This window comes from Odontesthes bonariensis, chromosome 14 (genome assembly GCF_027942865.1).
Source record: "Odontesthes bonariensis isolate fOdoBon6 chromosome 14, fOdoBon6.hap1, whole genome shotgun sequence".
NCBI classification, from domain to species: domain Eukaryota; kingdom Metazoa; phylum Chordata; class Actinopteri; order Atheriniformes; family Atherinopsidae; genus Odontesthes; species Odontesthes bonariensis.
In genome coordinates, this window is record NC_134519.1 from 12,896,713 (window position 1) to 12,921,523 (window position 24,811).

At 38.0% G+C, this 24,811-nt stretch overlaps 1 protein-coding gene across 4 annotated transcripts in view; it reads right to left on the reverse strand.

Moving 5' to 3' along the window:
• col11a1b (collagen, type XI, alpha 1b) overlaps positions 1-24,811 on the reverse strand; it is a 77,199-nt gene that overhangs the window by 43,993 nt on the left and 8,395 nt on the right. For 3 of the 4 annotated variants that reach the window (XM_075482955.1, XM_075482954.1, XM_075482953.1), the window contains exons 3-11: positions 23,189-23,402; positions 21,840-22,002; positions 12,467-12,595; positions 7,262-7,351; positions 6,323-6,421; positions 3,524-3,811; positions 2,378-2,443; positions 1,030-1,071; positions 609-671 (exon numbers count right to left, since the gene is read on the reverse strand). In XM_075482955.1, coding sequence (XP_075339070.1) covers positions 609-671; positions 1,030-1,071; positions 2,378-2,443; positions 3,524-3,811; positions 6,323-6,421; positions 7,262-7,351; positions 12,467-12,595; positions 21,840-22,002; positions 23,189-23,402 — 1,154 coding nt within the window. The remainder of the gene's footprint in view (positions 1-608; positions 672-1,029; positions 1,072-2,377; positions 2,444-3,523; positions 3,812-6,322; positions 6,422-7,261; positions 7,352-12,466; positions 12,596-21,839; positions 22,003-23,188; positions 23,403-24,811) is intronic. The other variant, XM_075482956.1, reaches the window with a different exon arrangement.

A 24,811-nucleotide genomic window follows, 5' to 3' on the forward strand; every position in this document is an offset into this window, starting at 1 on the left:
GACAGGCACTTTCTGTGTCATCCAATCAATCAAACAGATGACTGGAATCCCACTGTGCTGGGGGAAAAAAAAAGGTTTGAGATTCTCAGCTTCTACATATTTTACAACAAACTCCTTGAACTTTGCAGCGATCCCATGGCACACCAACACAGCTGTTTCAAAGAACTATTCTTTTGTCGGTGTATTGGCAGTTTTGTGGGCATCTCATTTCCCCACACGACTCCTCACTGTTCCCTCTTACTGCAATAGTAAGCCGAGTTGAATTGCATTATTCACTGCGTGGCACTGAAACAATCCCTCACAGCTTAACGATGAAAAAGAAATGATTAGATAAGAAAAAAAAAGGGCTTGTCTGTACATGCAGACCAACAAGATCCCTGGAAAAAGATGACATTTCAGTGTGCATGCATTAATTATGGTCTGAACAAATATGTTTTAGCTGAAGAAAAGGGTTTCGCTTAATAGTCAATAGGGAGTCTAAACTGACTGTTGCAAATAAATGCCTTTCAGCTAAATTAAAGTATCACATGTTTTAATTCAGGATGTATAAAAGATGTTTTTCAAGCACATCTACAATCAGCTGTAAAATGAAGCCAGTCTTCACTCACCCTCTCACCAGGATCACCATGGGCACCTAGGGGTCCTTGCAACCCTGGGGTACCAGGAAGACCCTGAAACCAGATGCACATACACTTACCACAGTACCACAGAACGACTGCTAACCATTTTTTCTACCCCACTCAGTCTCCCCAGTGCTACACATGCTGAAGCCAACAAAGACAGAAGCAAACCCATTGGTTTGAAAGAAATAAGCCTCAAAATAAAGTAGCCCCCAACCCCCCATCTTTCTCTTCATTGCACGCACAGACAAAAACATCCATGCACAAATACACATTTTGACAGTTTCTCCCAACTCAGGCTTCATTGGCAATCAGGGCTGACGGTCTTTCCATAAAGACATTTTTTCCCTCTTTAGCTGTTCTCCATCTGTGGAAGGCAGACAGGAGTGTGGGAGAATGTGATACTCACTGCCTGGCCAGGGGCTCCTGGGGGTCCTTCTATAAGCATCCCCTGCGAAAAGAAAAAAGTGCATACAGTAGCATTAAATAGCAGCCTGTAAATCCACAGGCTGCAATGGAGAATGGGGGGGAAAGGGAAGCAGCGGGTGTTTTGGGTTTGAGGTTGAGGATTTTACTCGTTAACAACACGCTAACAATGCTGAAGCTGTATTGGTTGCATTCTGTAATGTCAGTGTGTGAAAGATTTGGTAGCATAGCTGTGGTGGTACAGATGGTATGGAAGTCAGTGTTTAGCCATACAACGTATAAGATGGCCCTCTTAAGAACTTCTGTGGCATTTCTATTTAAAAAGTGGGTGTTTTATCACTTTCAGGTGAAAGTTAAACCTTATCAGGACAGAAGATCGTTTTAAAGAAAAAAAACTAAGACCCTGAGTCCAGTTGCACTAGAAAATGAATGATTTTCATATAGATGTGAATCAAATTTGAAAGAGATAGAAGAAAATATATCTCTCAGAAAATATGCATTAATGTGATTCAGGCCTTTTATGGTCTTATAAATCACTCAGAGCAACTGAAAATGTAAAGTTGAGATGAAAGTAAAAATGTGAATTTAATAATGTGACAGAATGTCACTGATCTGAAATCTGTACGGATCCCAGGGAATTGTCCCTTACAGGCAATACAATTGGCTATCATTATCATTGACTTATTTTTAACAACATAGTAACCACTAAACTGAAGGATCCTAGCTTTTATTTCAGTACTGTAAAGGTAGATTATCTTTACATTATGCAGCACCTTTGGAACAAAGTGCATTGCTGTGTTTCTTTAATGCTCCCTCACAGAGTTGTGAGCCACAGCCATGTTGTTTTTGTATTCACATAAAGTTTGAAACCATTTTTAGATGTTTCTGTTTCCAGTACATTCACAGCAAGCTGAATTGGGCCAGTTGAGGCCAAGTGTTGGCACACCTAGCTATGTTCTGGCAGCTGATCACCAAAAGTGAAACTTCCTTGGTCGACTATTGGTTGAAAATCTGGCTAGACTTGGGTGTGTGGATTTGGAGCAGTTGTCAAATCTGGCTGCATTTTTAACTTATGTGGATTGTCTGTGGTAACAGAAATTATGAAAAGAAAGAGCCCTGGCTCAGTTACAGCAGCCAGATGTGGGCCATTGTACTTGAGCCGATGCTGAGTTATTCATACTATACCTGAGTCAACTTGCTTTCTCTTGCCTGCCAGATGTGGGCCATTATGTATACAAACCATTTTGGCTTACTGGGGTTTTGAATGTGACTTTCAACCCTTACAACACTTAATTGTTAAAATAATTAGAAGACATGAGAGTAATATTTACCGGCTCAATGACAGCAGGTTCACCCTTCTCTCCTTTTTCTCCCAGGTAACTCTGACCTCTACCCACCTGAGGACATAAGACACACTATGTGAGTTTTTTTTAACACAATAAGTGAGATTTTTTTAACACAATAAGTGAGATTTTTATGCATACAGACATAACATCAGTAGTTTGGGAGTTAAAATGTGAACTATGATGCGGTTACATAAAATACCAACAAAGCTAAGAAAAGAACAGCCAAATGCTGCACAATGTGGTGTCCTGCATGCTAAAACAATGTACATAGTAGTAAAGGGGAAAAAAAGATTGTCTCTGCCTGATGGAAAAATAAACCTCAAGAATCATTTAATTTTCAAGAAGATATAATTTTGGATTTGGCCAGACTTTTTTTGTTACGAGTCCTTCAAGTGAAAATGTGCCACAAAAAAAAAGAAAAAAAAGAAAAAAAAAAAAAGCACTTATATGGAAGCTGTTACCTGACACTACCCACACAATGACTTCACAGAAGAGGAATTCAAAAACCAACTGCAGCACTGTGACCAAAACCTGTAGAGTTTAGGCTACAGAGGAAACCGGTACTTAATGAGAAATTCATAAAGAGGGGCTGGGAATGTGGACTGTAGAGCGCTAACAGAGCAATTCAGAGCAGACAGATCTCAAGCCAACATCCAGATTGAGACTGTGTCACTTCCTCTCTCTGAGAATTTGTTTCCTGAGGAAAAAGACGGAGCTCAACACAAGCTACGATAGAAAACTAGCTCAGCAATTTATCTCTGGTTATAGAGATGGATTTCATGAAAAAAACATTTGCAAAGACTGTCTGTCATCGGATAAACCAAACAGATTGGTGGTAGAATATCCATATATAGCCATGCCTCTGATAAACAGTCGAGGCCACTGAGGTCGCGAGGTTATGAGGGCGTGCTTGTGCCAACAGCTGGGCCGACATCTGTTTATCTGTGAAAGACTAGGTGTTTCTCCTGCTTGTGTGTGCAGATTGCTTGGAGCTAAGATCTTTAAAAACAACAAACAAAAAGGGAACAGCAAACACCCCATCAAAAGAATGCTGTCCTCATCTTCCACATCTTTTCAAATTCCTAAATGCCACCACTGTGATACCCCCCTTTTAACCATTCCATCACTTACACTGAAGTCTGTCTCCGCAGGAACTCCTGGACCAAACTCCTCCTCGTATGTTTCAGATGGAGGCTTGGCATCAGTTGGACCATAATCACCATAGTCGTAAGCTTTGTCTACAGACTCTTTGTTGTCATATTCCTTCAGGTCGTATTCCTTAAATTCATACACGTCAGTACCAGGATCCACCTTCTCTTGGGTTTCCACTGGGACAACAGCTTCCACGGCAACAGTGGGGTCAACACCAACCTGTTCCACACCGGTGATGTAATCATCCACTATTTCCCCTTCATAAGTCTGGGATCAATCCAGGCATTGCAAAGGGGTGATAGAAACATGGAAGTGTGGTTAGAGCAATGTAAACATGTGAACAGCTTTAATATGTCACATTTTTTTAATACTCATTTATCAGATTGAAGGATTAGCAGTTAAGCATGTTCTAAATGTAAAATTACCGAACACCAACTGAGTTAAACTTTTGAAAGTTTCAGCAAAGTTGTGCACAGTTCCATGTGACATCCAAAAAAAACATATATGGGAATATGTCCATATATACAGTATTGTTAGAAGGTATTGTTGCTGCCATGGACATCCACAGGATAATTGCAGTTTCTATCAATAATTGTTTCTCTGCAATGTAACAGGGATGTGAGATGTCTCAGATTGTTGGAACAATGACAATCCCTATAAGCAATAAATGTGGTTTACAAATGAAAAAATAACATATTGATATTTATGCTTTATGTAGTTTATAATATTTAGAAACATTACAGAAATTGTGCAGTATTATGGACTTGGTCCTTTGAATTATATATCCTTTAAAAATATAACTTTTTTTTTTTCAAAACGTAAAATGCAAATGTTGACACACATTCTGAAAGAACTTTTAAAGACCCAGTAAAGTGAAAACAAGTAATACATATGGAAATATCAATGCTATTATTTACTTGACAAGTTATTGTACTGATATAGAAAGAATGATTTGTAAAATAACATGGTGGAAGAGGTCTATGGGTGTTTTAGTCAAAAGCACAATTTGATAATAGTAAATTGTGAGAAAACCTAAAAAACTGGAAACAGAATAAAAATTCAGACATCTCATGCAAACTTTTCTCATTAGGTATAAGATGATGAAACTGTTTATTCCAACGTAATCTTTGTGAGGATGGTGCTCAGACTACTTAAAGGAGAACTCCGGGGCATTTGAAGCGCAATCCCATTGCTAGAGGTTGTCAAATACTGACAGTAGGACACAGACTGGTGCAAATCGGCGCTCCCTGTGCGGCGATTGCGCTGTTTGTGCAGCCTGTCATGCTAGCCAAATACGTGGTGGCCAAGGGGCAAATTCTAAACCTTCCATGTAAAACAACAACTTGCACACTGCAGAAACGTCACACCACTTTATAAACCATCCGACAATAAAGTCACAAGCCTTACCATCAAAACCATATGCATGGTTCTCACATTACTGGCATGGGGACGTTACAAAACAACTTTATAAACAGCATGTCACTTACCTGTTGTTTGTATGCGCCCGCATGTGAAAGCCCAAAAGAGTCAATGGACGATACTCCCATATACAAAGCAATTATCTTCTCTAGAAAAACTGCGTTCAAGTATTTAACAACAATACCATATACTGCTAGGTTAGCATTACTTCATGTTGTTTCATGCCCAGTAATATTGTTGTAATGTTTTAAATAGTTTATCATGGCTGTTCTAGAGAAGATAATTGCTTTGTATATGGGAGTATCGTCCATTGACTCTTTTGGGCTTTCACATGCGCGCGCATACCGACAAGAGGTAAGTGACATGCTGTTTATAAAGTTGTTTTGTAACGTCCCCATGCCAGTAATGTGAGAACCATGCATATGGTTTTGATGGTAAGGCTTGTGACTTTATTGTCGGATGGTTTATAAAGTGGTGTGACGTTTCTGCAGTGTGCAAGTTGTTGTTTTACGTGGAAGGTTTAGAATTTGCCCCTTGGCCACCACGTATTTGGCTAGCATGACAGGCTGCGCAAACAGCGCAATCAGGGAGCGCCGATTTGCACCAGTCTGTGTCCTACTGTCAGTATTTGACAACCTCTAGCAATGGGATTGCGCTTCAAATGCCCCGGAGTTCTCCTTTAATGGGATCCTATGAAAGCTCAAGGCATCTTAGGCAGAAGGAGGTCAAGGTTCTAAAAGAGTGCATCCATGTCCAAACAGCCAATGAATCAAACACTTTTGCAGATATCTAGACATTAAGTCCTCAACTTTTCACAAAAATACCCCCCAAAAATGTGTGTTTGTAGGGTTGAGAGCTGCAGCCTTTAACTGAAATTCCAAACCCAAAGCCCAATGCATGTTTTGCCAGATCATTAACTAATTTTTACCTTCAACTGTTCCTCATTAATTTGTGTTTTATGTGATGGTTTAGTGAAAATTAAGACTGGATTAAGATCTGCCAACATCAGGATATGGCACACACATAGATGTGACCGTCTACTGATTTTCCATTGGTTATGGTTAATTAAATTCTTATTCTTCTTATTTTTTTTTCAGTTTTTTTCCAGACTTCCTGATGGAAGCAACTTTTCAAGGATACAAAGGAGTGGAGTGAGATGTTTGATTTTTAGCAAAACCGTTTAGGTTAGGCCTCTAAAAATGATCAAAAGAACAGATTTTGTTGGTAGTGATGCAAAAACTTTGTCTATATAGTTCCACAGCTTAATTTTCAAACATATGGTTACATGGTTCGCATCTGATGCTGCAAACCAAAATAAGAATAATAATTTGTGATCTTTAGGCAAATTAAAAAATGTACCTGGCCTTGACCAGCAGTCTCAGTTGGAGTTTCAGGCTGACTTCCATCCATCGTGGTGTAGTCATACTCACCAGTGTAGTAGTCTCCACCCACATTTGTCTAAAATCAGAGCGGAAACAATAAAATCAAATTTGAATATGGGAAAATCCATCTGCAACAACCAATAACTTGTGACAATGCAGACGTGCCTGTGGCGTAACCCTACATAGCTCTTAAGGTGATATGATTTCCTCTATACATTTAGGGAGAGTACTTGTTATAGAGATGTTCTGGATTCAAAGCTTATACATCAGGAAAAGTAAATAAAGACTGTGAAATCCCCCTAAGGTTTTAAAGGTTTTAACCCTTTAAACAAGTCCATGCTTTTTTCTTCCTACAGGACTTATCGGCAAAATCATCCATTGATTGTATTGCAGGGGATTCCTAGATCTGTGCTTTGAATCTACAGAGCAGCACCTACAGATCCAGAAAGAAGCTAGCCCAAGTTATGAGGAGAAATTAGGTGTGGGTTAGAGGGGGCTAGCAGCCATTACAAAGGAGAAGCAATTGGCCACTAGCCACCATGTGTTGGCGGAGCAAGCAAGTGGCTGCCAGCCATACTCACCACTGGTTAACTTCACTTCTAATTTACTCAAGCTTCACATTTCACAATGGGTGTAGTTGTATACAGGTATAGTTAAAGCATATTCATAGAGCCCTGCTTATTAATTGAGTCATACCCAAGCCATTTTAAGGACATGAGAGTTTATTTTTTTTAAATGGTAAAACTTATATGAAGTACAATTTTGAGGAACACAGAAGAGTTTAAGGAGTCGCAAAAGAGTATCAATGGGGAGGAAAGAAGAGAGAAACTGCCAAACAAAAGAAAAGCCTATCAAGTTAATAGTGTGTAAAAGACATGGATGTTAAGCTATGAAAACTGTATTAGTCAAGTGTTACCTCAATCTTTGCTCCATCTGTTGGGGGAGCTTCAGTGACTACCTCTTCTTCACCGTAGTCATAGGCATCACTATAGTCATAATTAGTGTACTGTAAGGAAAATGCATGACAGGGCAATCAGTTAGTAGGTGCCATCATGTAAACAAAGCCACACAATGCCTGAGAGGCAAACTGCGCATCATTTACATGGCATGTAAGATGTTGGCTTTTTTTAACCATTTAAACCAAAAATGTTAAATACATTTATTCAAACGGGTTGTGTCAACATGCTTTTTCTAAAACAGAATGGTTGAGTGATGTGGGGAGATTAAATGGCACATCCATATACAAGACGAAACTGGTTAATATATGGATCAACACAACATTCCTTGATTTCTTTTTCCCATTTCCCTTTTTGGTGACCTTCACATGAGAGCACGAGTTCATGTAACCAAGCAAACACCAGTTAAGAGGGCTGTTTACTTCAAACAGGATGTTGGAGGGTTCATGCAATGCCAGAGAAAACTTATCTGCCTCCGCTGCTTAATCTTTATGCCAACAATGGCCTCCAGCACTCATTAATGGCTCATTAAAACAGAAATCTTATGCTGTCCATACATACTGCATGTTGGTTAATTATGGGGATCACAGAGATTACATTAGCAGGGGGTAAAACCACTATTCTAATACCATACTGTTTAAAAATTAAGGGGTACTGAAACATTAACAAGCAACAGTCAAATTATGTGCTAGGCTACAAAATCACGAAAAAGCATTTTTGTATGACATAATCCTGTTTTTTTGCATTATGTTGTTTTTTTGTTTATATTTGAGAGTGAATTTCTTCATGATCCGTCAGGTAAGAAACCTCATCAAAAACACCATTCTGTTTCAGACTGCACTGGCCTGGGGAATGTGCTTTTTCACTTTCTTAAAAAGAGTTAGAACTGGATAGCACCTTTATAATTTTATGATGTTGAATATTCAGCTGAAACCGGGAGACAATTAGCTTTGCGTAAAGACTACAAATAGAGGGCTACGAGGAGATCAATTCATTAATAAGACAAACAACCAGTATGTTAGAACCAACATGTCGACTACTGCTTTGTTCTATAAAAACTGTATGCTACAAAAAGCCTGATGTGACATAAATGTGTTTTACAGCATACTGTTTTTTTTATGTGTTGATTGAAATAGTACGCACAATGTTTTTTTATTCTCTTTCTATCAGTTTTAATAGTTAATAAAAAAATAAAGGATTTAGTGTAAAAAAAAAAAAATTATTTAAGAATCTGGTTGATTTCAACCAACATTGGATCTTCACCATTAGCCTTAATTAACCTAAATGTCAACTTTTTTTATGAACAGTAGTTTTAAAACAAATGAATTCTGTAAAAAATACATAGACTTTAATGAAATGTTACAAAAAAAAACCAGTTATTTTTGTGTTGCTGGGATATGTAATGAAGTTAGCATGCCAACCAGCTAGTTCTAGCTTGTATTGCGTTACAATAATTTTGTTTGTAGAGATGGGATAGTGAGTTCCTGCAGAATTCAGCCTGGTCTCAGTCTGAAATGACGAAGTAATACAACTCTGACAACAAAAATTACATAGAGTCTATGATTCCAACCTCGTGTCAATCATTTTAGATGACAAGTCTTCATGAATCTAACAGTAAGCTACAGATGGCTGAAGATTTAATGATCAGCAGCATTGTAGAGAGAGACAAGCTGTCTATTTAGTATTTGTTAATAACCTCAGCATTAACAATCGCTCTCTTGCCAGACTTACACTCGCTCTCGTGTTGCAAACAACATCTGCTCTACTAGGATCAGGATATGCTGAAGACTGGACAACAGCAGCAAGTCAAGGGTGCAAAGCCTGTGCCGATAATAATGCAGATTGTTTTGTTGGATCATTTCCATGTTCTCTCAGTGTTTGGCAGTATTAAACTATAATGCATTTAAATAACTCTGAAAGTTCTTCAATATCTCTGGCCTTTTTGATAGGAACAAAACCTACTTCTACTTAAAAAAAAAATCCACAAATTGTGCCTTTAAATCTCCAGTCAGAGCACATTCATAGGCACACTGCCCGGGACTTGGATACTATATTGTTAATCGGCTTCTTCAATCTTTTGTCAAAAACATTTAGATTTCCTCACATTGTCAAAACAGAGGCCATGTAGATTAAGTTAACACAGCAGCCCTTGATAAGCAGCATTCTATCAGTACAGCGATAAATACTGGTCCCTGGACAGCTGCTATGCTCATAAAAATAATATCCGCAGCCTGCTGCACTGCTGGCCTGGCCTCTGTTTTGTGGTCCAAAGGGGGCAAGGTCACATAAGAGAAGCCCTGGCCAGACCAGCAAGACTGACTGAGAAGGAAACACAGACCAGGAGCAGGTCAGAGAGAAATATAGCCAAAATTAGAGAACAAAGACAAGATTATAAAGATTTATGGTGTTGAGACCTTTGGTTGAGATGAAGGCACTTGACTGCAGGCTTGAATGAAAAATGTAAATAATGAAGGGCTCATAAAAAAAATAAAAGGTTCCCCTTTCTGCTACTGTATCACCCCTTCTCCCTCCATTTAAAACAGCTGCACACATGTGCATAATGATTGGAAAGGCAGTGAAGGAGCATCTTTCAAAGTAAAAGTAAAACTTTTGGGTAATTGTAGTAGTTTGGCTTAGAATAAATAGTGACTGAAGAGGGAGAAACTTGTGCTGTGAGGCTCGGAAGGAGTAAGGAAGTTTGTAAAATACTGAGCAGGAATGTAGGAAGAACATTCCCGTTTTAACTGTACAGAAACTGACAATGAATAAACCAGATTTACTGTTCTTTCAGGCAAACTTTTCTCTGCTGTCTATTTAGAATTGACAAACTCCTTATGTTGGTGCTGAAAAGTAACTTGATGATGAGGCAATATTTTCCAGAACTGGTACCCACTGTACAGCCAATAATTTTGAATAGAGAAGCAGCTCCTGATTTCTTTTTCTTTTTTCTTTAACTCTCTTGAACCAGAGATCTAAAGTCTATTTTTCCAGGTACTGGAAGTCTAGCTGGGGAAGGAAAAGCTTAAATTTCCCTGTGAGTCTGGGCAGAGCCTGCAGAACTCGTTAGTGATATAAATCACGGGGCCACTCCAAAGTGGGCTCAGACTTCGAGGCAGGGAAAAAAGAAAAGTTTCCAAAGTGAGCTCATCAGTTATTTTGTGAAATACTGAAGAAAAATGTCAACCAGCAGAAAGGCTTGAACGAGTGAAAGAACTAAAATATTAAGATGAAACAAAAAAAAAAAACAAGCCTTGACACAAAGCCCTGTATTTCAATTAAAAAATATGTCTAAAAAGGCACTAAGTGATGGTTGGAAGGCAGTGGCAATTAAACGTTTAAATTTCAAACTCAACCATGTATTTTGATATGTCATTGAATTTCCACTTGTAAAACACAGTGCAGAGAAAGAGATCTGATCTGACATAGAAACACAAGCTTTTCTCTCTCCGAATACTCACTTCATGGCTGTGGGGTACTTTTTGTTGTTTCTTTACAAGAAGTTTGAAGTTTATGCTACGAAACTTAATATGTTATACCAGGAATCTACATATCAGTGCACAGTCATCTAAAAAAATAAGTACTTTTTTTTTTTTCTAAGTTCTTGCCGATCGGACATAAAATTCAAAAGAAACTAAATCTCTGATCACTAACAAGTCTTAAAATATATGTCACTGTCCTGGATAATTCGATTTTAGCTGAACTTTAGCCTTCAGATAGATCGCCTCACATTTGACTTTGGAATACTTTGGCATACAGAGAAGTTCATCGTGACTCAATGACTGCATTGTATCCAGGTCCAGAGGCTTTAAAACAACCCCAAATCATCAGCCCTCCACCACTGTGCTTAACAGTTGTTATGAGGTTCTTGTGCTGATATGCTGTGTTTGGATTTCACCAGACGTGGTGCTGTGTAGTATGACCAAATATCTTCAATTTGGTCTTGTCTGTCCAAAGGATATTGATCTTGAGGTCTTGTGGTTTGTTCAGATGCACTTTTCCAAAACTACGCCATGCTGCCATGTTCTTTTTAAACAGAAGAGGCTTTTTCTTGATAACCTTTTTTTTTTTAACAAGCCCTTGTTCAGTTTTTATCTAATTATACTGTCATGAACTTTTGAAAGTTTCTTGCACAGTTTGACCTTGGAGTGAGCTTGCTGGGATGTATACTGCTTGAAAGATTGGCAAAACGTCTTGAAGGTTTTACACTTCAAGACTCCATATAGATTAGAAATGGTTATATAACCCTTCCTAGAATGATAAGCAGCAACAGTTGCTTCTCTAAGATCATTGCTGATGTCTTTCCTCTTTGGCATTGTGATAACACACACCTGAATGCTCCAGACCAGCAAACTGACAAAGCTTCTGCTTTTATAGAGGCGCTCACACTTGCTGATGATCAGTTAATCAAGTGCATTTGATTAGTTTTTCACATACTGTCTCTGCATTTTGGATTAGTTTTTGTTAAATGAATAATAACATGTTATTGGTCATGCAGTGTTATTCATCTGAGGTTACACTGATCTAATTTTATGACCTTGTGAGAACCACATATCCTGATATGTAAAAAAAAATAATAATTGGAAAAGGGTGACTTCTTTTTACCATGATTGTAAATCACAATTTGACAATAGGGAAACACAGAAAGCTAAATGCTACTGCAAGTTTCGAAAGAGGGTTTTTTACTATCCATTCATTCAGGCCAAGAAAGATACTTCATTCTTCTTTTTATGATGTAACACATCAGTCTAAGACTAAGTGACTCAGCAGGAATACCTCTTAAAAGCATTCAGAATGTGGAATCTTTTAAAGGAACAAATTTCTTGAATTCTCAACCAGCGCTACGCCTTGTTGAAAAAGGGGCAAAACACATCAAACGTTATTTTGTTAAGAGCTTATAACATGATAATTTTCCACAAAAGTGACAATTGAATATCCTTTCTATTAGTATTATTGAAAAATTCGAATTCCTAAAAAGCGCCTATTGAATTGTCTTGCTTAATCTTTTGCTTCTTAGCTTAATACTCCTCAATCTAATTATCTGTAAATTCCTCCTAAATGCATTAAACTCATCCTTCATCCTTCTCTTTGAACAACCACTCCTCCTGCCAGATTGCTACTCGGACATCCACACAGCCAGTCTTACTGTTCCCTTCCCAGATACTGACCTCGTCCAGGGGTTCCTGAGCCTGTGGGGTGTCGTGATGGCTGGGTGCTTCACAGTCAGGGCTGTAGTGTTCACAGTAGTCATAAGCTGCCCTTGGATCTGCCACTATTAACAGCTGTTGGATGTCACCCTGAAAGAAAAGAAGAAGTATGTAAGCAGAGGCCAGTTTAAAAAGGATTTTTCTCCCAAAGCAAATTCCCACATCAGTGTTAATTTTTATTCTCAACAGCCCTTAACAAAAAACATGGAGTTTTCAGGATAATTTACTATACCGCAACTCAAGAAAATGGCTATAATGTAATTTATTTCAACTTAGTTTCTGTAAACTGTACAGTTTGGGTTGGCAAATTTAACAGCTGCTACCAGAAAAACAAAGTCAGAGGGATGAAAAGGGCTAAAGAGACTACTTTCCTTTTGTATTTAAGGGAAAAATACACCATGTCATTTGCTTAATCCACCCAAAATCACTGAAGAACCTTAGTGAATTGTCAGGTTTCAACACAGCTAAAATTCAAAGTTTCAGCCCATGTGAACACACACACACACACACACACATATATATATATATATATATATATATATAGATATAGTAAATATGTGCAAAAGATTTGCAAAGTAGCCACTTTACAAGCATTATGCAAAGGTTTCATGGTGATGCAGATAGGAACAGAATAAAATGCTGGACTGTTGTACAACAAGGTGTTATAGGAACTTGGGAGCAGTGTTTCAGTGGGCTTTGTAACTCTATAGACTATTGTATGGACAAAAAGCACACAACACAGCAGAAAAGGGAAAAACCCAGAAAGCATTACAGGTAATCTTTAATGTCTATGAGGTATGCACCTATTTCCTCTTTCTCAATTGTTGAAGGTTTGCACCAGCATGGTGGTGATAAAATCTCACAATAAAACAACAAGACAGATGTTGAGAACCAGAGGCAATAGTCCCTTGACTATTAATTATACATACGTTTATGGAATGAATCAAGGCTTTAGGGGAGTCTGTAAGCTTTTAAAGTACTACTCTACAATCTCCCTCACTTTGCCATCAAGAAGGGCAAGTCCCTGTACACAGCAGACAAATAACTAAAGGTCTGTACTTATCTGAAGCCGTCTGTTTTTCATGAGCCTTTGGAAAAGGAAATTAGATCCCCAGTCCATCCAGGAGCCAAAGGCTCTTTTTCCATGATAGTATCCTAAGGAATTCCTTAACCAGGAACTGCTATAACCACTGATGTTGAGAATGCTATCAATACCAGTCTACCATATGGATACCTCAGTTGACCTTTTTTTTTTAGATTCCACCTGTGCTACATCAGAAAGGGGACTAAATAAATGGGGAAAATACGTGTGAAGGGTGATGGGAGGCCACCATCAGGGTGGCCCCTTAAGAGGAAGCACATCCATGCAGAATGCATTACACTACAGAAGGCAACATCTGTACAAGCTTAGATCTCTGGAACATATTAGATACTCACCACTCTATGCACCCATCATACGTGACCAGTAAATTTCAACAGGCTATTGAACAACCCAAACAAAATATTAGTCTATTGGACATATAGATTGATGGAAGGCTTTTAAGTATTCTTCAATCCAGCCACTGTTGTTGACAGCTGCGCCATTTCATCCATGATTACTTTTGGCTATCACTCACTTGCAGATAAACTTTCCCACATGAAAACGTTTGAAAATGTGTGTTTTTTTTGTAGCATTCATCAGTGTCTTTCCTATATCAAGAGTTGAAGAAACCCCAAAACATAGATGATTTGGCCCCTTTGAGTGGCAGGAAATAGTAGTTACAGGTGTTCACTGTGCACCCACATAACTTCCTACAGTAATAGAATCTAGTGACAAACAAAATCCATCAAAGTAGTAACCACGCTGCTGCCACTGCAAAACTTCTTTTTCATAATTTAGTACAAGCAGATCCACAGTCAAAATCGGAAAAGGAGAGAGGCACTTTGCATTTGGCATAAACACTGTCTGTTTCCTCCGGTCTGTCTTCCTATCTGTATGTGCAAACAGTCATTTTACAGGCTTTCCTATTCCATCATTTTAAGCATTGTTTGTACGCGTATTCACAAGTAAAATAAGCCCAATTAGCTCTGGATATTACTTTAACGTTGCGTTAATTTGGATCACTTATTACCCAAGTAGTTAGGTCATCATTTTATAACTCTACAACTGTTAACATGTAAGATACTGAAGTCACAGAGAACATGAAACACCAACTGGCATTTCAGTGTGGACTTTTGGTTGAAAACTGGTTGATTTGCTGTCCAACTTCCTTCAGTTGTGAGATGAAAGAAAAAAATACTGGTTAGTTAAGATTTTTTTTCCAAACACGTATTTCACTAATAGATGAATGTAGTCTATCTGACGTTTTTCATTTCAACACATGTGATGTTTCTTTTGAAATGTGGAACTATAAAGACAGTATGCTGCCAACAAGATGCTGTTGGGACACTGTGAAAGAATTGTCAAATACATACTGTATATGTAAAATAACAAATTAAGCTTCATTGCCTTAATGTGGCGGCATAAGAACTTAATGTTTGTTGTCATGACGTTATATATTTATCGAGACTTATTTGGAGCATAGAGAAGAATAATTGTAATTTAACTTGATTTAGGAATCACAGCCTCAGCTATTCCACAGACCAAATGTTCCCTTAGATCAGAAATACAAAACTGTGGTGAAGCTCGTGGCATCATCACAGCTGCGTTGCTCATTAATTTAGCACAAGTAAGGTGAAGGTCTCAAGTACAGTATGATTATCATTTAAATCATTTCTATTCATATTACCAATCCCGATTAAATGTTGCCTGAATGTGAACATGTAATCAACAACATTGAGAAAACTTTTGAACTTTAGCCCACAACCTTAGACGTCTTAGATGTCTTTTCAATAAAAAAGTGCTCAGTGGAAAAGGAACTGCATGAAACAACAGTGCATTTACCATAACCTGAAATAGAGGGCTTTACAAGAGACGACTTAAACTAAACCCACTAATACAGGCGGGCAGTGATTCATTTACCCCCACACTCACTGATCAGCACGTTCAGTGCCCCATTTCCATACTTTATCTCATGTAGGATACTGTGGTAACAACCACATGTAGGATACATATAGATAAGTATTGTCTACATATCAGGGCTTTTGTTGATGTTAGTAACTGAAGTTGTATTGCACATATCTTCGCCACATGTTGAGGCTCCTCCTCAGAATTCCACAAATGACCTACAGCAATAGCGTGGATCTGCTTAGCAGAACAGATATAATGGCATATATCATCTATCTAGGCTGCACTGCAACAAATCGATTAACCCAGAATGACCAAAGAAAAGAAAAGTCTGAGTCAGATATGAGCTTCTGACTGACACTCAAAAGTGTGTGTGTGTGTGTGTGTGTGTGAAGATTTGGATAAAGCAAGTAATTGACATCTGAATATAAGCCCACATTATCAAGCATACAATCACTCTCAGAAATGAAAACTTTGATTAGATGCAGATAGTTCCTGCTGGCACAAGATCACAGATGATAGACGGTGCACGGGCTTTCCCGTCCTGTCTTTGCTCAGCTAATTTAGAGACATAAACAAAGATGCAGTTGGTTCTTTGACTCCACAAAATTAAGACCATACTTGATTTACAAACTTAATCAACATCTGAGAGTTAAAGGCAGCCAATCTTCTCAGGCATCTTTTCCACAATATTTTCGGGGATTTGAGGGTGTGTGTCTTTCTAGATTTGTGTTTGTAGTTTATTCATTGCGACACAGCACTTCTCAACACCAATTCTTGTCTATAAAGTTTTTGGGAGAGGTGTGAGCTGGTCAACTGTTGAGAGAGATGTAAAAGAGTCTCATGATTGTTACAAAAAAATGGAGAAATGTTGAGAATTGTGTTGTAACAGCCATTCAGTTTGTTCTGTGTACTTTCTCTCCCTTTGAAAAACTGTTTGGTTAAAGTTATTGTCTTTGTCATACAACCAAAAGAAATGAAACCACGGACTGGAACATCAGTGGTGTGAGCCCAAACACAGCAGGGACAGACCATGTGGCCCTGGAGATTGAAGTCAAGAGTGCGGAGCAGCAGAAGGAGAGCACCGGTTAACAGCTGGTAAGGTGAGCCAACTTACTCCACCCAGACAAAAACACTCATCCATCTTGCCTCTATTAAATGCATGGTACTATCATGTGGAAACCTTAAGACAACAGCCATTTATGGGTTCTGTTATTCATATAATTTGTGTTTCCTTGACTGCAGTGGTGTCTATAACAACAGTAATTTATCAATGGATTTACTAGTAATTACACAGAGTATTCAAGGACTAGTTTAGTGTTTTTCTTAGCTTTTTAATCTACTGTTTGTATTTCCCCTTAAAAGGGTTAAATAACTGAAATCAATAATCTTAGGGAGGACCGAGACAGGAGAAAGGGCTATCATTGGGTTACCATAAAATACCATGCAGAAGAACTTTTGCATTTGGTACAGATTCAGCAGGCATATCCAAAGTACACAAATCCCCATAAATCTGTATGCAATTACAATGAACTAGTAAAAATAATCAGACTATGCAAACCTACAGAAATCTGTTACTTCCAGCAGAAGTACTAATTTATCTATGCCATAAAAATTTAAACTGGTTATGAACAGATTTGAATGTGGTCAAATCCATCTATTCCAATCATAATTAGTAAAAATAAACTTGTTTATCAATTAATTCATTGGTAGAGCCCAGGAAACTTTGTGCACACAATAGTCCTGACTTTTACAAGTTACAAACAAAAATGCTGCTAAATTAAGTGTGTCATTCTTATAGATGTTTCAGCTTTCAATACAGAAGATGTGTAATTTCATATTATCTTTTGTACACTCACCAGTAATTCATTTTACTGTTACCTCATGTACACACCCCTCAACAGTTTTTACAAATGATCTGAAAATGCTGCTCCTCCAAAAAAATGCAGAGTTTAAATTGAGAGAAGGAATTTCAAAACTGTTGAAGGACAACAATTAACCAAGAAGCACCGAGCAGGAACAACATCTAATGCTCTCCAGATTTCTCCTTGTGTTTTATGAAATGCAGCCTTTGTGGTCAACACAGGGATAATGTTTCCTTTCAAGCACTCGGGGCATAGAAATGGCTTGCGCCCTTCAAATATTAAAACATTTTGCTTGCCAGCAGCTCACAAAACTGTTGAACTGTTTCAACCATCTGCTTGCTTGTCTGCCCGCCCTTTCTTCGCTTCTCTCCATCTGTCTCGTTTTCCTTGCTCTGCTTTTTTCCATCAGCATATGCTTTTAGGAATCGCTTTGGGTTACCTTTCAGCTGTGCAGAGACAAGGCTGTCAGACAGAAGCAAGAATTAAGTATACGAAATTAAAAAAACTTTTTTGAAGCCTCAGACTTTGACTACATGATAAGCAGCAAACACACCTTACATGTTTGCAGAAATGCATGATGGAAATATGACATGTGCAGTGAGTGATGGCATTCTCAGCAACAATAACACAAAATAGGAATATTCCAGTTGCACAGCCCTAACCAGCACATATTGTGACAGGCACTGGGAGGTGAAAAGTGAGGCAGATGAGAAACAGTCATGATGTTCCTCTTCCTGCCAACTCAACCATAAACAATGATTCACTTTAAGGCTTTAAGCCAATCAGGCTATTGCTATTCTCCTGCCAAAGTCTGTCCTGCTCGAGGGACAGCATTTTGGAATGATGTGCTATGCAGTGATGACAGGCACATAAACAACGTATCCTCACCTCCCTCTCTGCCTGTCCAACTGACACAGACACAAGCATTCAATGCAAACAAACGATCTGTTTAAGTCTGAAAAGAAGTATTAAAAAAAGATTAAAAAGGCTTTTGGAGACCCGGTCAGTGAGCATCTCTCTGCTGTGCAATCCCAGCCAAAACTAAGCACACTTTGGTCATAATTTCCCTTAGCCTTCACTCTTCTGTGTGCTTCCAGCTCTGACACCTGCTCATGCAATCTAGAGCTGTAAGGTAACCATATGCTTCGAGCTCATAGGAAATTTAGTGAGAAAACTCACTGCGAACCTCTGTAATTAGGCTGAAGCCTGCTTCCCACGCTAAATTTCTCTATATCTTATACTGTGTAAACTGACAAATCTGTTAACTCACCACACATCTTCTTCTCTAGCTACACAATGAACATGCAATCCTATCAACAGTCAACAGTGATAGAACTATCTTTCTTTAAAAGTAAGTCATCTTTTATCTCTGAAGGAGTTAAACATGAATTAATAAGATTTTTCTAAACATATCAGACATTCAGTTTGTTCTTTTTCTTTTCTTTTTTTCCCTATTGAGATAATACAGACAATTGTGTTGTGTCCGGACCGTGGCCTAAAAAGGAAAACATACCTAGAATAGATACCAATGTTAAATCCTATAAGCAGAGTTTAAACCAAACATTTGGCTTAGATCTTTGTGGAAAAATTCATTTAACAGACTTTTCAAGCCTCAGCAGTTTAAACACATTTTTATCTTTAGGGATTCACAGTAATTAACCAACAAGCTGTGGCAAGTAAGAGTGTTTTCCATGAAGTAACCATTTTGTAATCAGCGAAACTAAGGTTATTAAGCTTGAAGTGGAAATAATCACAGCTTATGATATTGGAGCAATTCTGGCTGGGCCACCGCAGCGTTGCTATTGTGTGATGCTCAGATTAAAACCCTCCAGCAATGTTCAACAAGCCTGAAATTTGCAGGAAGAGGTATTATTTTCCCCTCTGAGTTTTAAAAAAAGAGAGCAACACAAATCACTCTGGTATTAAACACAATTTAGTGTAATGCGTGTTCAAACAATAAGAACTCCAAAAAAGCCAGATAACTGTTCTTGAGTCCAAAGTGAAAGTGCTAGGTCTGATATAATCCTATCCTCTCTTAATTACCATAATTACGATCCCAGATCTTATCATTGCGGTATTCAATTTTACATGCTAAAGCTACTTTACTTTATCACACTAAATCTGTACAATATGTACAAAACAAAGTTGTAAATCATAATAACTTCATCATGACCTTGCACTGACTGTAATGTTTAAACCAATATATGAGAGTAATAATCTGATTGCCTAAAACCTATCAGTGTAGAAAAGCTGCATCACATTTTCAGCTGCCTTCACAGTGGAAAGTCATCTCTGACCTGGAGGCAAACATTTGCAGGCTGCTCTAGTTAGCCAACATTCCACATGCAGACATCAAAGGGAGCCTATTGTCTTCTATGCTTGCATTCTGTTCACTTTTTCCACTAAACTCAAAGTTACCTGTACTAAACCAGGGAGCTACAGTAAAAACCTCCATCTCATAACTATCAGATCAGCAACATTTAGTTTGATATTCTGAGGTCTGATTATCTTAGTTACTCAAAGAATGATACCTCAAAGCATAGGCAGCTAAAGCCTAAGAGACTTCTGCTTCACTTTTACAGTTAAGTATTTCAATATTTCTAACCAGTGTTGAGAAAATGAGAGGAATACTTTGAACGACACACTGTGTAATTGGCCTTGGCAAAGATATACACACAAAGCCAATATTGTTGTTCTGGCCAATGAAATTCCATTTACTCTGTGCAAAAGTTAATGACAGACAAAATCAAATGTCTGGCGTTAAAGAGTTTGGACTGTAAGTCAAAGAAACCGATAGTGTTCCTTTTACAATGGAAAATGAGATTCAGTGAGAGTGAGATTCACAGTGTGCTTTCAATTACGTGCAAGCACAATCAGAACTGTGAAATCGCTGATATCTAGGCAATATAGTTGTTCATGTCTATGAAAGATGTGTCTTTAGGATTATTTCACGGCAGATTTCAGTCTCAAATGTGTGTTCCTTTGAATCTTTTAAAATTGTGCATATTCACACCTTTATAAGAGTCTTACATGTTGAAGGAATGATACATTAGCTCCTTTAGATCCTTAAATTATTCTCAGGTTTTATAATATGCAACCCATGAAAAAAATATTTTGGGAAACAAACTTTCTTGCCAACACTTGGATTAAAAGATAAAGAGATAACCCCTCTTATTCTTGTGTCTTAAGGTTGAGAACGAAGCTAGGCAGGAAGCGATTAGCCCAACTTTGCATAATGATTATCAGAAGGAAGCTGCTATCTTTACCCTCAAAATTCAAAAGCACAGCTACCAACCCCTTTGAAGCTTGGTTGTTCAATCCAAATACTGAAATAAAAGTAATAAATTGCATGTTTCTGAATAGTTAGGACACATGCAGCAAAAAGTAGCTGCCGGGTAAACTGGTATAAAGAGTTTTTTTTTTTACCTTGACAATCTGTTTTTGAACCAATCTTAGGGTAGAAGCAAGCTGTCCTGTCACTGAATCTTAACTGCCATTTGATCTTAAAAAGCTAGATTAAGAGTTAGTTTCTGAGTTTCGTAAAGCTGGGGAGCCACTGTACTTGAAGGTGCTGTCATGTCGCCTTCTTCAAAGCCACTAAACTTCATTGATAAAATCAATAATGTTTGTCAAATCACTAAGGTCTAGCTTATGATTGTCATTGTGTGGCCTTATTGTTCACATATTATTCTTCTAAACAGGACTTAACAGGACAAGCTCAAAGAGACAGATACAGATAAAGCAATCTTATCTATAAGTATGTCATTTATTTTGTTTGCTTATAAGATATCTATTGATATCTTATGTCTTCTAACCAGCATGGGAAAAAAGACCTGCATGAGAGTGGCCTAAAGGGGAGAGGTTTAAGATGTGGAGTTGTTTAAAAAGCGTATGTCCGGTGCTTTGCTAACTTCATCTAAAACCGTCTTGATTCTTCCTTCATACTAAATAAATCAACTTCCTAAATTCTACCTGGGAATTCATCAGCTATCGTCTAAAACCAACAACCAATGTTTCAGGAATTCTGGTGCTGTAAGCAGATATCTGACAAATGATGAGTGTATATATCTAGGCCAAGGCTTCCTTTTTTGTGTCCCAGTCCCTGTTTGAATGCAGATACATTGTAAGAGCCAAAAAGCTAAAGCGTCATCACAAACAAAAACATCTCATGCTTCAAGATGTTTTTCCGAAAATATTTTCCATCTCTTTTACTATCCAAATGGAGTGTTTATTGAGATTAAACTAAACCCCACTCAAACAGTGTTGGTCAACTGCTCAGAAAATACCATACACCAGTATGGTGAAAAAAAACTAAATCTGGAAGTATCCTGAATAAAAAATCTTGCCTTTGTGTACAACTATTGCATACTCAAAAAGGTATTTGTAGTAGTAATATCCACAAATGTCAAACGTGTCCCACCAGTTCACATTCCAACCTTAATAACACAGTGTGAGTTCTCAGGTGAGAGGCATTCAGTCTTACCTCAAAGACCTCGTCATCCAGGATTCTGGTGCCAAAGACGGTAATGCCTTCAGTGCTAATTACCGCCTGGTCGCTTCTTCTGAGTGGCTTGGTTACCTTCTTCTTACAGTCCACAATGATAGTAACACTCTTCTTCTCCACGCTGATAGCAACTCGATGCCATCTGTGCAACAAAGAGGGAGGTCAGAAATCCACCAAAAACACTCCTCCATTTCCTGTTTAAGAAAATCTTACTTTATAATTGCAGTAATGATTGTATGTGCATATCTTTCCAGAGGTTGTTAGTCTGGCCTACAGAAACTCGTTCTTGCAATTTTTTTTGCTTTTTTCATCTTTGACAGAGCCAGACAGTAATGTAAGCCACCGACGCTACAAACTGTTATGTTTTTATCATGTTAGAATGAACATTTTAAATCTATTTGTGGTTCCTTCACAGAAGAAAGTTGGTTGTTTTCGCTGCATTGACATTTAAGTGGAAAAAAAAGAGGCAAAGATCATTCGAATAGGAAAAAACTGTAGAATAAAGTACTGATGTGGTGTTCAGAGTGATGCAGAAGTTGCTTGTTTTCGCCCTAAATTCAAATATCAGCAGTATTTGTTTAAAAAAAATAGGTTAACATGAGTCTTTTCATAAAAACTGGGGCAACAGAAAACAAATTGAAAAAAAAAGATAACACACCTGTTTCAAATTGTTTGACTTGTAAACTACAAAAAGCTACATACATTGAAAAAATTCAGCTAAAAGATCAACTGTGCAGTACAGCTAAACTGAAATGTGCGATATAATTTATTACAGTCAAATGCGTGAAATCACTTCAAGACATTTCTGTCAGCATTTATGTAAATGATTAATGGTAACTTTTAACAGTCATTTGTATTGGTTCCATTGAAGAGATGCTATTCATGAAGATCCTAAACATTACTCCATATGTAAATTTGGAGTTACTCCATATGTGTGCTGTAAATAATCTTGAAAAAAAGGCTGCGAACTCCTGCAAGTAATTTAATTGCCATAACTGTCTGACTTGCTACATGTGGTATTAATTACGGAACAAACACATGATGATAATAGATGTGAAAAGTCAGTTCACCAGACCAGAGTAGTTAAACATGTTCTTGAGAAAATACTTCAAGCAGACTAGTTTTGTTTTGCATGAAGTATATCCAATAAATCTTGACATAATGATCATGATGAGCTCCAAACCATGCTGCTTTGCTTTTGAGATAATCTCTAAAAGCTTTACAACAAACTCAAGATTTTTAAATCAGCTTTTAAATGCATGAGCGAAGCCACCCATATTTTACCTCCAGTGTTTTAAAGAGTTTCTGAGAGGCAGTCAGTCACTTACTTGCCATCAGCAAGGTTGATGGAGCGGAACAAAGGGTACTCCTCTGGGGTGGGCTTGCCATGTTGGTCCTCATACAGGAAGACAGGGGCTCGGCCCACCTCCACACCGAGCTGCTGGATGCCTTGCTGGTTGTACACGGAAAGAAGGAAGGACTGAAGGCCAGCCTTGGGCTTGATGGTAAACAGGACAGAGAAATCCTCTGGGAAAATCCCCCCTAAAGGTGGAAAAAGAAGTGGGAGAGCAGGTTGTTAGTAAAAACTAGTGGATGTGTGATTTAAGAAATCAGGGTAAATGTTAAAGCTGTACAAAGCTGCTCTGCTTGAGATTGATATAATTCCACATGTGGGAACTGCACAGTATAACCACATCATTTCTAATTACATTCAAGAAATTATTCCCATGAGAAAGTTAGGAGGGGAATGTTTTCTCAATTTACAACTGATCTGCGTTCCTTTTTTAGTTTAGCATTTTAGACTACTTTGATCTATGTAAACTATTAACATAGGAGATAGAGCAAATTAACAAGACAGCTTGAAAGGTACTGATGGACATTAACCACCTTGTCATGGACTGTAACAGCACGGGTGGACATGTATAAGCATTTTGGTAGTCACCATCATCCCCTCTTAACTCCGGGGGATTAGCAGTGAGTAATGGAACAGACAGAGAAGCACAGAAAGACAAAAACTACCCACTCTCACAGGGTAACAGCGTGTCAATAACACAGCCCTGCCCAAAAGCTTAACATGTTTTATCATCTATTTATTCAGAACGGGACGATATTTCACAGAACTGACAACGCGCTCTATTAAATAAACTCATAAACTTTTAAGAAAACATTACAGAGGTCACAAATTAAGAGGAAGAAGGGTTATTTTCCCGTACACATAAATACAAACTGGCTTCTTTTTGCAGCCATACGAGTTGCCCCCGCTGGGTTCCCGGATAGACAGCAGGCTTAAAGCTGCTCTAAAGTGTGGGTTATTTTTTTCAAATTGGAGGCTACTGTACATCCATCTTTTAAACATGGGGTATGCTCTTTGGACAGCGCCAGACAACTGTTTGTCTAACTAATTATTGGCTCTTCAAGTTTACTTTGCAGACATTTAGCTTGTTCCCATATATCTCATGCCTTACAGTTTGGAAGCAAATAAGCATATTTTTTCAAAATGTGAAAGCTATATTGCTGTAAATATACCAGCCTGCCAATTATGTTTGAGCAAAATCAGAACGAGAGGTATTCCACTGCACAGCGTGCTTGTGCATAGTGTTTCATTCAAATACACTGTCCTTGTAATCATGCAAATGCAAGGGCAACTATATAGCAACAGCTAAAGAGAGCACTGGTAAGTTTATTAGCTCCTTAACTTTCTCTTCTCACATTAAAACTCAAAGTCTAGACAACTGGAACTGAAGCAGTGTTTATTATGGGAGCAGAAAGCAACCTTGGCATGTTCTGAAAGAAGTCAACAGTGCTGATGCAGCCACCATTATTTTACAAGGGCTGTGAATACAAAAACTTAAGCAAATGTCATATTCTGAAAACCATAACAGTTCGGTTCAATGAAAAAATAACTAATCCTTATCAAATAAAAGTCTAATTATTCCGACCGAGGACAATGT